The sequence below is a fragment of the Antechinus flavipes genome, chromosome 2 (assembly GCF_016432865.1).
Source record: "Antechinus flavipes isolate AdamAnt ecotype Samford, QLD, Australia chromosome 2, AdamAnt_v2, whole genome shotgun sequence".
NCBI lineage: Eukaryota > Metazoa > Chordata > Mammalia > Dasyuromorphia > Dasyuridae > Antechinus > Antechinus flavipes.
Genome location: NC_067399.1, coordinates 320,069,590 through 320,082,306, shown reverse-complemented (window position 1 = coordinate 320,082,306; position 12,717 = coordinate 320,069,590). Strand labels below are relative to the sequence as shown.

Below are 12,717 nucleotides of genomic sequence, written 5' to 3'. Positions count from 1 at the left end.
AGACAAAATGAAAATCTTGAAAGAATCCACTCATTACCTCCTGAGAAAAATCCCCAAGGAAAAATCCCAGGAATATTATTGCCAACATCTATTATTTCCACAACAAAGAAAAAAATGTTGTCAATAGCCAGAAAGAAAGAGTTCAAGTACCAAGGAACTATATATATATATATATATATATATATATATATATATATATATATAACCAGAATCATACAAGACCCAGCAGCTTCTTCATTAAATGAGAGAAGATCTTGAAAAACCATATTCCAAAAGGCAAAAATTATTTGTTTTACAATAAAAAATTACCCTGTAAAGAAAGGGTGATCCTAAAGGGAAAAATGATTTTTAATGGAACACAGGAGAGACTCTTAGGAGCTCCTAAAACATAGAATCCTGACCAGTTACAAGGTCTGTCTTAACAAAAATAGGGAAGAATGTATTTGCCAGAAACCTAATGGTCTGAATGAGAGGATTTTAAAATGAAAATAAAAGGGGAAAGAGGTACCATATATAGCTGTTAATCCATATAATCTGTGGATTTCATGGAAGTCCATGAACTTGAGGTAGAAAGAACGGTGGGACATGAATGAGGATAAGAATATAAATAATAGCACTGTGGGAGTATATTATAGACCTACTATAAGTTCTTAATTTTTTTTATTCAGACCAGTGATTTTTACTTCTTAGAGAGGAAACTTCTATCAAAGAAAATCTATAATTCTTTTTGCAGTATGGAAAATCTATACCTCTCTTGGAGAAGTGTGTGGGTGACTAAGAATTAAGTGGCTTTTGAAGGATCAAATAGTCCATATACGTTGGAAGATGGATTTGAACCACAAGCTTTTCCTGCCTCAGCTCAGCTATTTTCACTTTACCATGCTGACTTTCTTGAAACAGATCACAAACACTGGCACAGAGGCAAGATATACTTGTGTTAGGAGGCTTCAACTATCTAGATGTCTTCTGGGGAGCTCTTTCTATTGAAAATACAGAACCAGATAAATTCTTGACATATTTAGATGATAATTTCATCTTTCAGAAGATAGAGGAAGTCTTCTAGATGAAGTGGCAGCATTAAAAGTTGTACAGGAGCCCAGGTCTTATGTGTACACATTAAAAAGTCACCAAATCCAGTATTGGTCAAGACCTTCAAAGAAACAGCAAAGAACTTCATTCAGAATAGGACTATACTAAAAAAGCTTGAGTCCATTGCAAAAGGATCTCCACCAGGGAAACAGCAACCATGATGGGAGCAGAAGACCAGTGGTCAGTGACAGGTTCAAGGGTATGGTCATTCCTGTGTGGAGACAGAGCAGAGTTGAGAAGGCTGTGGAAAATGAGTAGATTGAGGAACTAGAAAATTAGGGTGTTTGGATGAACATCAGCATGTATTTTGAAGTCTCCTAGAATGAAAGGGATTTGGGGTGGAAAAGAAAGACTGAGATCCAGGTACTGAATTCATATAGAAAGGAAGAATAATTTTATGGTAACTGTTAACCAAAATCTAGATTGGGTAATAAAGTTACAATAAATGAACCCTAAAGGGGGAGAAATTACTGAGTGATGTTGGTAAAGGGAAAGTCTAGAAGTAGCAGTTGGAGAAGATATTTTGGCTCAGTTAAGTGAAAGCACAACTAGAACTAGAAAGTATGGCAAGGAAAGCAGTATAATCAGTGAGTGCCAAAAGATGGAAAGAATGGGAAAGGAGACTTAATATAAAAGCCAGTTGGTTATGGAGCAGACAGACCAAAGGACGCAATGGAAAGGACTGGAAGATATAGAATAGGATTTTTTATTGGGTATTGGGTAGGGTCAAGGGGAGGGAGATAGAGATGTAAATGAAGGAATGAACTACTAAGGTGGTGGTGGTTGTCAGTATCATGGCTATGGAAAGAGCAGGAAGAACGGGAGTATGTCAGCCATTGGAAAATCCAGAGTAAAAGTGAAGTCTGCTGATAAAGGCAGGTAATTAAATTAGTAAGCTCAAGGTCAGTGATTTGTATTAGCACTGGTCTCAACTGCCCTGACCTGCCAGGTTATGAGAGTTGGTTTGTCCAACACAGAAACCCCAGGGAGTAGAACTTGTCTATTAAGGAAGCCTAGGGAAGAGGCTTCTACCTTCCCAAATCCTCTCCTTTGCAAAATAGGGCTGACCACATTTGCTCCTTGGACCAATCAGGAAACCTAATGAAAAAGAAGAAAACCTAAATTTAAATCTCTACAATTTGGACAAGTCATTTAATCTGATTCTTTGACTTAACCCAAAATTTAATTCATAGAGGTGTCTAGGGTTAAACAAAGCAGTTATATTAAACATTAAAAATAAAACACTCAGTGTCTCCAGGCAATATAAGGGGAAAAAAAATAGAATCACAGCTATAGAGCTAAAGGAGGCTTTTGAGGTCATCTAGTCTAATCTTCTGTTACAATAAAGTGAGGACCAGAGATGTGTAAATGACCTGTCCAAAGTAAGTAAATGTTTAACTCAGGATTTCTGACTGTTGACCAGCATTTATCACATTGCTTTTCAAGTTGCTGCTCTAGCTCACTGGTAGAGATGGGTTGTTGTTGTTTTATTCCTACTTTAGATTGAATTGATGGTAGGAAAAAAAAAAAAGAAGAGATGACAAAGAAAACAGCTGATATTAGAAGTCTGGGAGGGGAAAAAAAAAGTCTGGAATCCTGAACGTAAGGAAAACTTATTGGAGGACCAGAATACTCACCATTTAAAAATTTAAAGCATTTAAAAATAGGTGAGATTTTGGAATTTAGAAATTTTGACTATCCCAGATATGAAACATCTTTTATTCTTCCTTCTTCATTTGGTATTGGTGGACTAATAAAGTATCTGATTCAGGCATGTCACAACAGTGTATAAAATCACTAATTATGTAATGAAAGCATTAATGAGAACATAATTGGTATTGGCCTTTCTTAATTCTTTTGAGTAGAAATGGAGGGTTTCTTAAAAGTTATTATCTATTTTGGTTAAATGTTCAGAACATTTATCAGAACAGTATTATTCTTCCCACCTTTTTTCATTACAGGAAGAAAAATCAGGTCAGAAGCCATCAGAAGCCAGGGAAGTAAAACTTTATGCCCAGATTCCCCCTGTAGAGAAGATGGATGCATCCTTGTCCATGCTTGCTAATTGCGAGTAAGTTCTATAAATAAAATAAATTATTTTGTCTTCCCAATTCTTCTAAAATTGTCGATTTCCTTTAAAATTTTTTTACACTTTAAAATTTTGTTTTTCTCTGTGCTATGTTTCCCCACATAATTTTTCCTCTGATAGAACCAAACACATAAAGACACTACCACTGATTTAGGAATTTCTAGGTTCATTAATATAGTGATATCCAAAGATATACTTTCCTAATTGTATCTATTATCATTATCATGGAGAACATGGAGGGATCAAAAAGTGTTTCCCTACTATAAAATCTGTGCATTACCCCTTTCCCAGGCAAAGTTATAAGCCAAAATTTATACTGTACTTATTCTGATAAAAGGTGCTATGTGATAGCTATTCTTTGATTCTATATTAAAATAAATTGAAATACTATTAAATACAATTTTATCAACACTTTGATTCCTTTGTATTATAATTGTGACATGCTTACATAGCATTTTAACCTACATTGACTTTCACATAGATACTTGAGATCAACAGTAAATGTTATATTTTTCATGATTCTATCACATTAGAGCAATAACATTTAGATAAGATTAATGTAATAAGAATTGCTTTGGAGTAGAAGGAAGACTAATCTAGTTCTAGAAAATTAAATGTAAAAAATCATTTCTGACCAGTTGTGGGGAGAAGACTAGACTTATGATTTTCTTAATAGAAGGAGTTCCCATTAGGATAAGTCCCTCTACCAATGCATATAAATCCCTGTTCTGGAATTTATAATTTTAAAGAGTTTTCTGGGGCACAGAGTCAATAGGTGTCAGAGGGACTTGAACCTGTGTCTCCTGGACTCCAAGAGATAGCTTTCTAACTACTTATACCTTGTTGTCCTGACCAGTTTTGATCTACATTCATGTTTAATTATTCTCAAGAGACTTTTTTTCAACTGTAACATGAGGCTATTGGGCTAGGTCAACTCTAAGATTCCATCTAGTTCTAAATGCTGTTCTTTATCATAAATGCTGTACATTAGCAATTTAGCAGGGTCTAGGCAAGGAACATTGAACTTAAAAGTCAAAGACCCCTCTAAAAGAATTCTGAAGCAACAGAATCCACAAAAAGGTGCAGTGGAACTATTTTCCAGCCCAAGATAACTTAGAAGGACTTTAGGGAAGGTCTGCCTCACTTGGGTAAAAGGGAAATGCAGCCCAGTACAGGCAATGTCTGAATAAGCCAGCAGGAGGCTCTTAGCTCAGCACAGATCAGCAGCTGAGGCCCTACAGTCCTGATTCAGCAGGCCAGGGCCACAGCAGGCAGTGATGAGGCCTCCAGCCCCAGGGCGGTAGGCAAACTGCCAGTCCCAGGGCCCCTGGCAAACAGGTATGAGTTGGCCAGGCTACCTACCCCACTGCAGTAGACGAGCCACCAGCACCTGAGGCTTTGGTGCAGAGGTCCCTAGTTCCCAGCAAAATGTGCTTGGGACAGTGCCCCTGTGTTCCAAAAGTAGAGCTCAACTTATAAAAGTGAGCAAAAACAAAAAAAAAGTAATAAAAAATTACTATGGTAACAGGAAAGATCAAAACACAAACAAGAGGACAATAGTGTCAAAATGTTTATATGTATAGCCTCAAAGGGGAATATAAAGCAGTTCAAGCCCAAAAAATCCTCTTGGAAGACCTCAAAAAGGATTTTTAAAAATCGAGAAGAAAAATGGGAGAAAGAAATGAGAGTTATGCAGAATGTCAATAGATTAGAAAAAGAAGCACAAAAATTGAATGAAGAAAATAATTCTTTTAAAAGTAGAATTAGCCAAATGTTCACTGAAGAAAATAATTCCTTAAATATTAAAATTGGACAAATGGAAGCTAAGGGCTCTATGAGACATCAAGAATCCATCAAACAAAAAGAATGAAAAAAAATGGAAAAAACAGGAAAATAATGCATTGGAAAAACAACTGACTTGGAAAATAGATCCAGAAGAGATAATTTAAGAATTTTTGAACTACTTGAAAGTCATGATCAAAAAAAAAAAATGCTGAACAGTATTTTTAAAGAAATTATCAAAAAACACTCTGCCCTGATAGCCTAGAAACAGAAGATAAAATAGTAATTTAAAAATCATTTCTTAAAGAGATGTCAAAAAAAAAAAACTCCAAGGAATATTGTGACCAAATTCCATAACTATCATGGCAGGGAGAAAATACTATAAGCAATCAGAAAGAAACAATTCAAATATCAAATTGCTACAACCAGAGTTACATGGAACTTAGATAGCTTTTTCATTAAAGGATAAAGAGGGCTTGAAAGATGATATTTTAGAAGGCAAAGAAGCTTGAATTGCAACCAAGAATCAACTAGAAAAAATTAAGTGTAATCTTTCAGTGGATATTCAGTGAAATAGGGGATTTTCAAACCCTTTTTTTCAGACAGTTGAGATTAAGTAACTTGTCCAGGGTCACACAGGTAGGAAGTGTTCGAGGCCAAATTTGAACTCAGGTCCTCCTGAGTTCAGGGCTGGTGCTCTTATCTTATACTGCGCCACCTCACTGCTTTATTTTCAAGCTTATTTGATGAAAAAACCAGAACTGAAGAGAAAATTTGATCTTCAAATACAAGATTCAAGATAAGCATAAGTAAGTAAGCCAGAAAGAGGAAAAACCATGTTATTAAATAATGTTAAATTGTTTACAACATTATGTGAAAAAATGATACTTGTAACTCTTAAGAACTATATTTTTATAAGGGCAGAAGAAATATACTTAGGGCATAAGTTGACTTTGGTGTGATGAGAAATAAAGGGTGACAAAAAGGATTGCCCTGGAAGAAGAGGAAAGGGAAAGGCAGAACAGGATACATTATAGCACATGAAGTGACATGAAAAACCTATTACATGAAAGAGGGGAAAAGGGTGAGCATTGTTTGAACCTTACTCTCATTGGATTTGGCTTAAAGAGGAAGTAATACACATCAAGGTGGGTATAGAGATTTATCTTGCCCAATAGAGAAGAGGGGAAAAGGGAAGGGGAAGGGAAGCAGATAAAAGATAGAGAGGATTTGGAGGAGGCAGTGGTCAAAAGCAAAACTCTGGTGAAGAAGGACAGGGTAAAAGGAAAGAGAGAAAGAAGTATAAATGGGGGAAATAAGATAGAAATGCAGAATTGGTAATCATAACTGTGAATGTGAATGGGATAAACTCTCCCATAAAATGGAAGTGAATAGCAGAATGAATCCTACAATATGTTGTCTACAAGAAATAACATTTGAAGGAGAGAGACAGAGTAAAGATAGAAGGCTGAAAGAGAATTTATTATGCTTCAGATAAAGTAAAAAAAATCAGGGGTAGAGATCCTGATCTTAGACAAAGCAAAAGCAAAAATAAATTACTTTAAAGAGACAAGAAAGGAAATGAAATCTTGCTAAAAAGCGGTGGTGGTTCTTTGTCCTTCATTCTTGAAGAGGACCATGACATCCAAAAGGTGATACAGTGACATGCAAGTGAATTGAATTGAAGTGGGGGAGGTGGGTAAAGTCACTCTCCTCACCTTCTCCTCTGGAACCATCTGGATCGAGATAGAAGGTAGGATAATTAGAGATGGCCCTGGATGCAATGGGATATCTTGGCTTTTGTAAACTAAGGTCTTTCCTTGGTTTCAGCCTGATTGAAGCAATGTCCTCAGTGATCAAATATAGCTTAGAAATGAGGCAGATAGAGGTCTCTTTTACCTAGCCTAAAAAAGGAAAAAAAATCAGTCAGAGGAGGGGGAAAGACCTCTGAGGGTTTCTGGCCAAAACAGAAACAACTGTTATATGTATTCTAATCTATCAGGGCTCAAACAATAACTAAGGAAGGCTTGGGCTGGGACCTGTTGTTGGTGACTCAGTGAGAGCAAGAGTGATGTGGGTTTAAGGCGTGGTCCTTAGAAAAGAAATCCAGCTGGTAAACTCCAAGATATCTTGCAAGGTTTCAGTGATCAAAATGTATATTCCTCTGTGCAAAGCACCTGCAGGGAAGAGTATGATTCCCTATGTGGACAAAAGGAGAGGTGGGAGGAGAGAAGGAAAAAGGGAAGCCAGTTCCAGGCTAGGTGGGTCCCCAGTGGATCCACACCTCCTGCTCACAAGTATTTGTCCCTCATTCTCAAAGACGATCTTGAGATCCAGAAGAAGATGCTGTGAATTGCAAGAAGATACTATAGACAATGAAGTACTAAACATATGCACCAAGTGGTATAGCATTCTTAGAGAAATTAAATGATAAAACAGCAAAGCTACATTAGTGGGGAACCCCAACCCTCCCCTCTTAGACTTGATAAATATAACCACAAAATAAACAAGAAAGAAGTTAAGGAGGTGTAAGAAACAGTATCTTACCAAGAGATTCACTGATGAATGTAGGAAAGATTTTATTTTACATTCTTGCATAAGTGGGTGCCTAGATTAATAGACAAATTTTGAAACCACAAAGGCAGTCTTTTATTTTCCTGATTTTCCATTAATTGGGTGTTACAGAAGTTACAGAATGTGACTCTCCATCCCTTATTATATAGCCAGTTCCTGCTCCCAAGGAGCTTACATTCTTATGGAGGAAGAGAGCTGTGAAGGGGAAGGGAGCAAAGTCCAGGAAGATAACTGTGAAGATCCAGGGGGCACCTGTTCAAATTTAAAATCTCTGCCCTTGATTATAGTCTTTGATGTCCTTGTGGGTCCCAGCCTTCCATTTCTTAAGTTTAAACTTTCTAATTTAGGTTTCCTTTCTCTAATTCAGTTTTTCATAACTTTGGAAACTAAATCACCATTCAATTCTCACAGGAAGTAAATAGAATTTTAGACAAGTTAGAATTTAGACATCTGGAGAAATGGGGATAGAAACTAGGCATAGACCAACATCTCACACCATAAGGTCAAAATGGGTACATGACTTAGCCATAAAGAGTGATAATATAATTAAATAAAGAGAGCAAGGAATAGTTTACCTGTCAGATTTATGGAGAAGGGAAGAATTTATGACCAAACAAGAGATAAAAAACATTATGAAATACAAAATGGATAATTTTGATTATATTAAAAGCGTCAAAAGGGTTTTGTACAAACAAAACCAATGCAACCAAAATTAGAAGAAAAGAAGAAAGATAGGAAACATTTAATATAACAAGTATTTCTCATAAAGGATTCATTTCTCAAATATATAGAGAATTGAATCAACTTTATGAGAATGCAAGTCATTCCCCAATGAGTAAATGATGAAAGCATTTGAACAGTTTTTAGATGAAGAAATTAAAGCTATCAATAGTCATATGAAAAAAATTTGAATCATTACTGCCTCAAAATACTACCTCATACCTATCAGATTGATTAAAATGATGGAAAAGGAAAATAATAAATGTTGAAGATGTGGGAAAATTAGAATACTCATACAATATTTGGTGTAGTTGTGAACTGATCCAATCATTGTGGAGAACAATTTGGAACTATGCCCAAAAAGCTATAAAACTCTGCATACCTCTTGATCCCACAATACCACTACATACATCTATATCCCAAAGAGGTCATAAAAAAGGGGAAAGAGCAAAACTACTTATAGTAGCTTTTTAAAATTAAATTTTATTTTTTAAAATAACTTTTTATTTCCAAAAGACATGCAGGATAATTTTCAGCATTCACCATTATAAAACCTTGTGTTCCAAATTGTGCTTCCTCCCTTCCCTCCATCCCTCTCCCCTAGACAAGTAATCCAACATTAAATATGTACAATTATTCTATATATATTTCCATATTTATCATGCTGTAGTAGCTCTTTTTATGGTGGCTCATTTTCAAATTGAAAAAATGTCCATTTATTGGAGAATGATTGAACAAATTGTAACATATGAAGATAATGGAATACTATTATTCTAGAGGAAATAATGAAGGGCAGCTAGGTGCCACAATAGATAGAGCACCACCAGCACATGAAGTCAGGAGCATCTGAGTTCAAATCTGGCCTTAGACACTTAACACATCCTAGCTATGTGACCCCAGGCAAGTCACTTAACAACCCAATTGTCTTAGCCAAAACAAAAAAACAAAAACAAAAAACCCTTTCCTTGCTAACTATATGCTGTCCCAAATTTTTGGGGCAGATAGGTGGCACAGTGAATAGAGGACCAGCCCTGAAGTCAGGAGGATCTGAGTTAGAATCTGCCCTCAGACACTTAACACTTCCTGGTTGTGTGACTCTGGGCAAGTCACTTAACCCCAATTGCCTCGGGAAAAAAAAACAAGAAAGAAAGAAAGAATGAGAAGGTAGATTTCAGAAAGACTTATATGAACTGATGCCAAGTGAAATGAGTAAAACCAGGAAAACATTGTACGTAGTAACAACATTGTGCAATGATCAACTATAATAGACTTGGCTCATCTCAGCAATACAGTGATCCAAAATAATTCCAAGACAATTTAAGACTCATGAAGGAAAATGCTATCCATATCCAGAGAAAGAACTATGAGTCTAAGAGTAGAGTTTTCCCTTTTGTTCTGTTTCTTCTACAACATGACCAATATGAAAATATGTTTATATGATTACACATGAATAACCTATATCAGACTGCTTGCCATCTTGGGGAAGAGAGGAGGGAGGGAAGAAAAACCTGGAATTTAAAATTTTATTTAAAAAATATTCAAATGTTGGGGGATGGGAAAGAGTCAAAAGATCCAAGTTCAAGCTTTGGCTCCTTTTCTGTTTGTATGGCAAATAGCTTAATTTCTACAACTCAGATTAGTCCTTTCTAAAATGGGGTTAATGACTTAGACTACAAAATTATATTTTTTGCGTCTCCATAGAGAAGAGGTTTATACACCAGAAAAGATTGTAACTTTCAATTATAAATCTTAAGTAAGAGAGAGCTGATTTATGAGTGGTTAATGTGGCCAAATGAGGGTGTCCATTTGGAGTAATTTTTTGTATCAATGCCATCTTAGATTCAAGGGGTCCCAAAAGCCACAGTGCAGTGCAGTGTTAAGTTTTACTGTCTTAAAACCATACTGAGATTTTTGGGACATCCTGCATCTAGACTCATTAACAGAGAGCAAGCATATGACAAAATAAAGACAGGACCATCTAGTGTTAGACTCAAGAGTCAAGATGGCATGATTTAAAATTCTGCCTCAGACACTTGCTAGTTGTGTGACTCAAAGAAAATCACTTAACCTTTCTGGGTCTTAGTTTCCTAGTTTGTAAGAAGTGGAGGTTAACCTTGGTTGGTTGAAGTGGTTCCTTTGATGCCTGACCTCTGCTCCTATGAAACACGAACATTCTTCACTGAGGCCAGCTGTAAGACAGCCCAGTAAGAATATCGGCCCCAGACTCATGAGGTCTAAATTGTAGTTCCAAGGGCTTTGAGCTTTACCACAGCTTTCCTTGCTGCCATCCACTGAGGCAGGGGCTACAAGGGTGCCATGCATGGCAGAGAGATGAAGAGCCCTGAGCATGGTCCCACTACTAAGGCCAGTGGGTAGCTGGCATTTATGGCTGTACCCAGATCTGTAGACATAAGCAGGAAGAAAGGCAGTCACTCCTAATGGGGAGTTGACACTATAGGGGAAGAGAAGACACAAAAGGGGCCCAGGAGGAGATGCCCCAGAGGAAGCAGGAAGTCAACATTGGGAAAGTCAGAAGCAGTCATGTGAGGAGTAAGGATTGTCCACTTGGGGCTTATCCCAAAATGGAGGCCCTTGGGAGGAACTCGCCAACAAGAAAAGGGGGTTGGCATGGAGCCAAGATGGCAGAGAGTAGACAGGACATTGCCTGAGCTCTCACAGCTTCCCTTAGCACTAGATCAAGCCTCTAAATGGATTTTGGAGTGCTAGAACTAACAAACTTTCAGAGTTTAAGAATTTTCCAGCTTAAGATGTTTTGGAAGGATTTCAGGAATGGTCTGTGTCATTGGGCAGGGAGGAGCAAGGTCCAGCACAAACACAGTGGAAGGAGCCCTGGCACAAGGAGGCCCAGCATGGAGGCCTTAGCCAAAATATAGCAATGTTGGCTACTTGTGGTTCAGAAGGCCAGTAGATCAGCAAACCAGCTGTGAGACCTCCAATGCAACTACAGAAAGCAACTTGTAAGCCTCAAACCCCAGCATAACAAGCAGGACTTGGCCAGGTCTACCAGCGCAGTGGGAAGACCATAGCCCCAACCAGCCCAGCCCAGTCAGTGAGAGGCTCCTGTCCTGCATAAGAACTTGGATGAATCAAAGCATAGTATTTCCCCCCTTTTGTTGTTGTTTGTTTGCTTGTTTTTTTTTTTTTCTTTCTCCTGTTTTTCCCTTTTTGACCTGGTTTTTCTTGCACGGGATGATAAATATGTTGTAGAAGAATTGTACATGTTTAACTTACGTTGGATTACTTGCTGCCTGGGGGAGTGGGAAGGGAGAGAGAAAAATTTGGAACATAAAGTTTTGCAAGGATGAATGATGAAAACTGTCTTTGCATGTATTTTGAAAAATAGAAAGCTATTTTAAAAGAGACAGAAAGGGGGGTTGGCGTGATGGAGGAATAGTCTAAGGTGAGAAGGCTTCAGGGGCAAAGGGAAGTTCTAGTAAGAAGAGTAGCCAAAATTTGAGTAGAACCCAGATCTCCTAACTTCCATTTCAGGACCCTTTCTATTATATTTTATTGCCTTTCAACTAGTATAAATTAAGTACAATATATGTATACATGTTCAAACAGTTATTTTGCTGTACAAAAAGAATCGGACTTTGAAATATTGTACAGTTAACCTGTGAAGGAAATAAAAAATGCAGGCGGACAAAAACAGAGGGATTGGAAATGCTATGTAATGGTTCACACACATTTCCCAGAGTTCTTTCACTGGGTGTAGCTGATTCAATTCATTACTGCTCTATCTACAAATCTACTGATTTGGTTCATCTCATTGTTGAAGAGAGCCACATCCATCAGAATTGATCCTCATATAGTATTGTTGTTGAAGTATATAATGATCTCCTGGTCCTGTTCATTTTACTCAGCATCAGTTCATGTAAGTTCTCCAGGCTTTTCTGAAATCCTCCTGCTGGTCATTTCTTACAGAACAATGTTATTCCATAGCATTCATATACCACAATTTATTCAGCCATTCTCCAATTGATGAGCATTCACTCAGTTTCCAGTTTCTGGCCACTATAAACAGGGTTGCCACAAATATTCTTGTTCATACAGGTCCCTTTCCCTTCTTCAGTATCTCTTTGGGATATAATCTCAGGAGAGACACAGCTGGTATGCACAGTTTGATAACTTTTTGAGCATAGTTCCAAATTGCTCTCCAGAATGGCTGGATGCATTCACAATTCTACCAACAATGTATCAGTGTCCCAGTTTTCTCACACCCCCTCCAACATTCCGCGTTATCTTTCCCTGTCATCTTAGCCAATAGGACAGGTTTGTAGTGGTATCTCAGAGTTGTCGTAATTTGCATTTCTCTGATTAATAATGATTTGGAGCATCTTTTCATATGGCTAGAAATAGTTTCTATAGCTTCATCCAAAAATTGTCTGTTCATATCCTTTGATCATTTATCAATTGGAGAATGGCTTGATTTCTTATTAGAG

General features: G+C 37.2%; 1 protein-coding gene across 3 annotated transcripts in view; it reads left to right on the top strand.

Annotated features, from left to right (window-relative positions):
* DNAL1 (dynein axonemal light chain 1) overlaps positions 1 to 12,717 on the top strand; it is a 49,180-nt gene that overhangs the window by 11,170 nt on the left and 25,293 nt on the right. For all 3 annotated transcript variants that reach the window (XM_051977634.1, XM_051977633.1, XM_051977632.1), the window contains exon 3: positions 3,051 to 3,160. In XM_051977634.1, the coding sequence (XP_051833594.1) occupies positions 3,051 to 3,160 (110 nt within the window). The remainder of the gene's footprint in view (positions 1 to 3,050; positions 3,161 to 12,717) is intronic.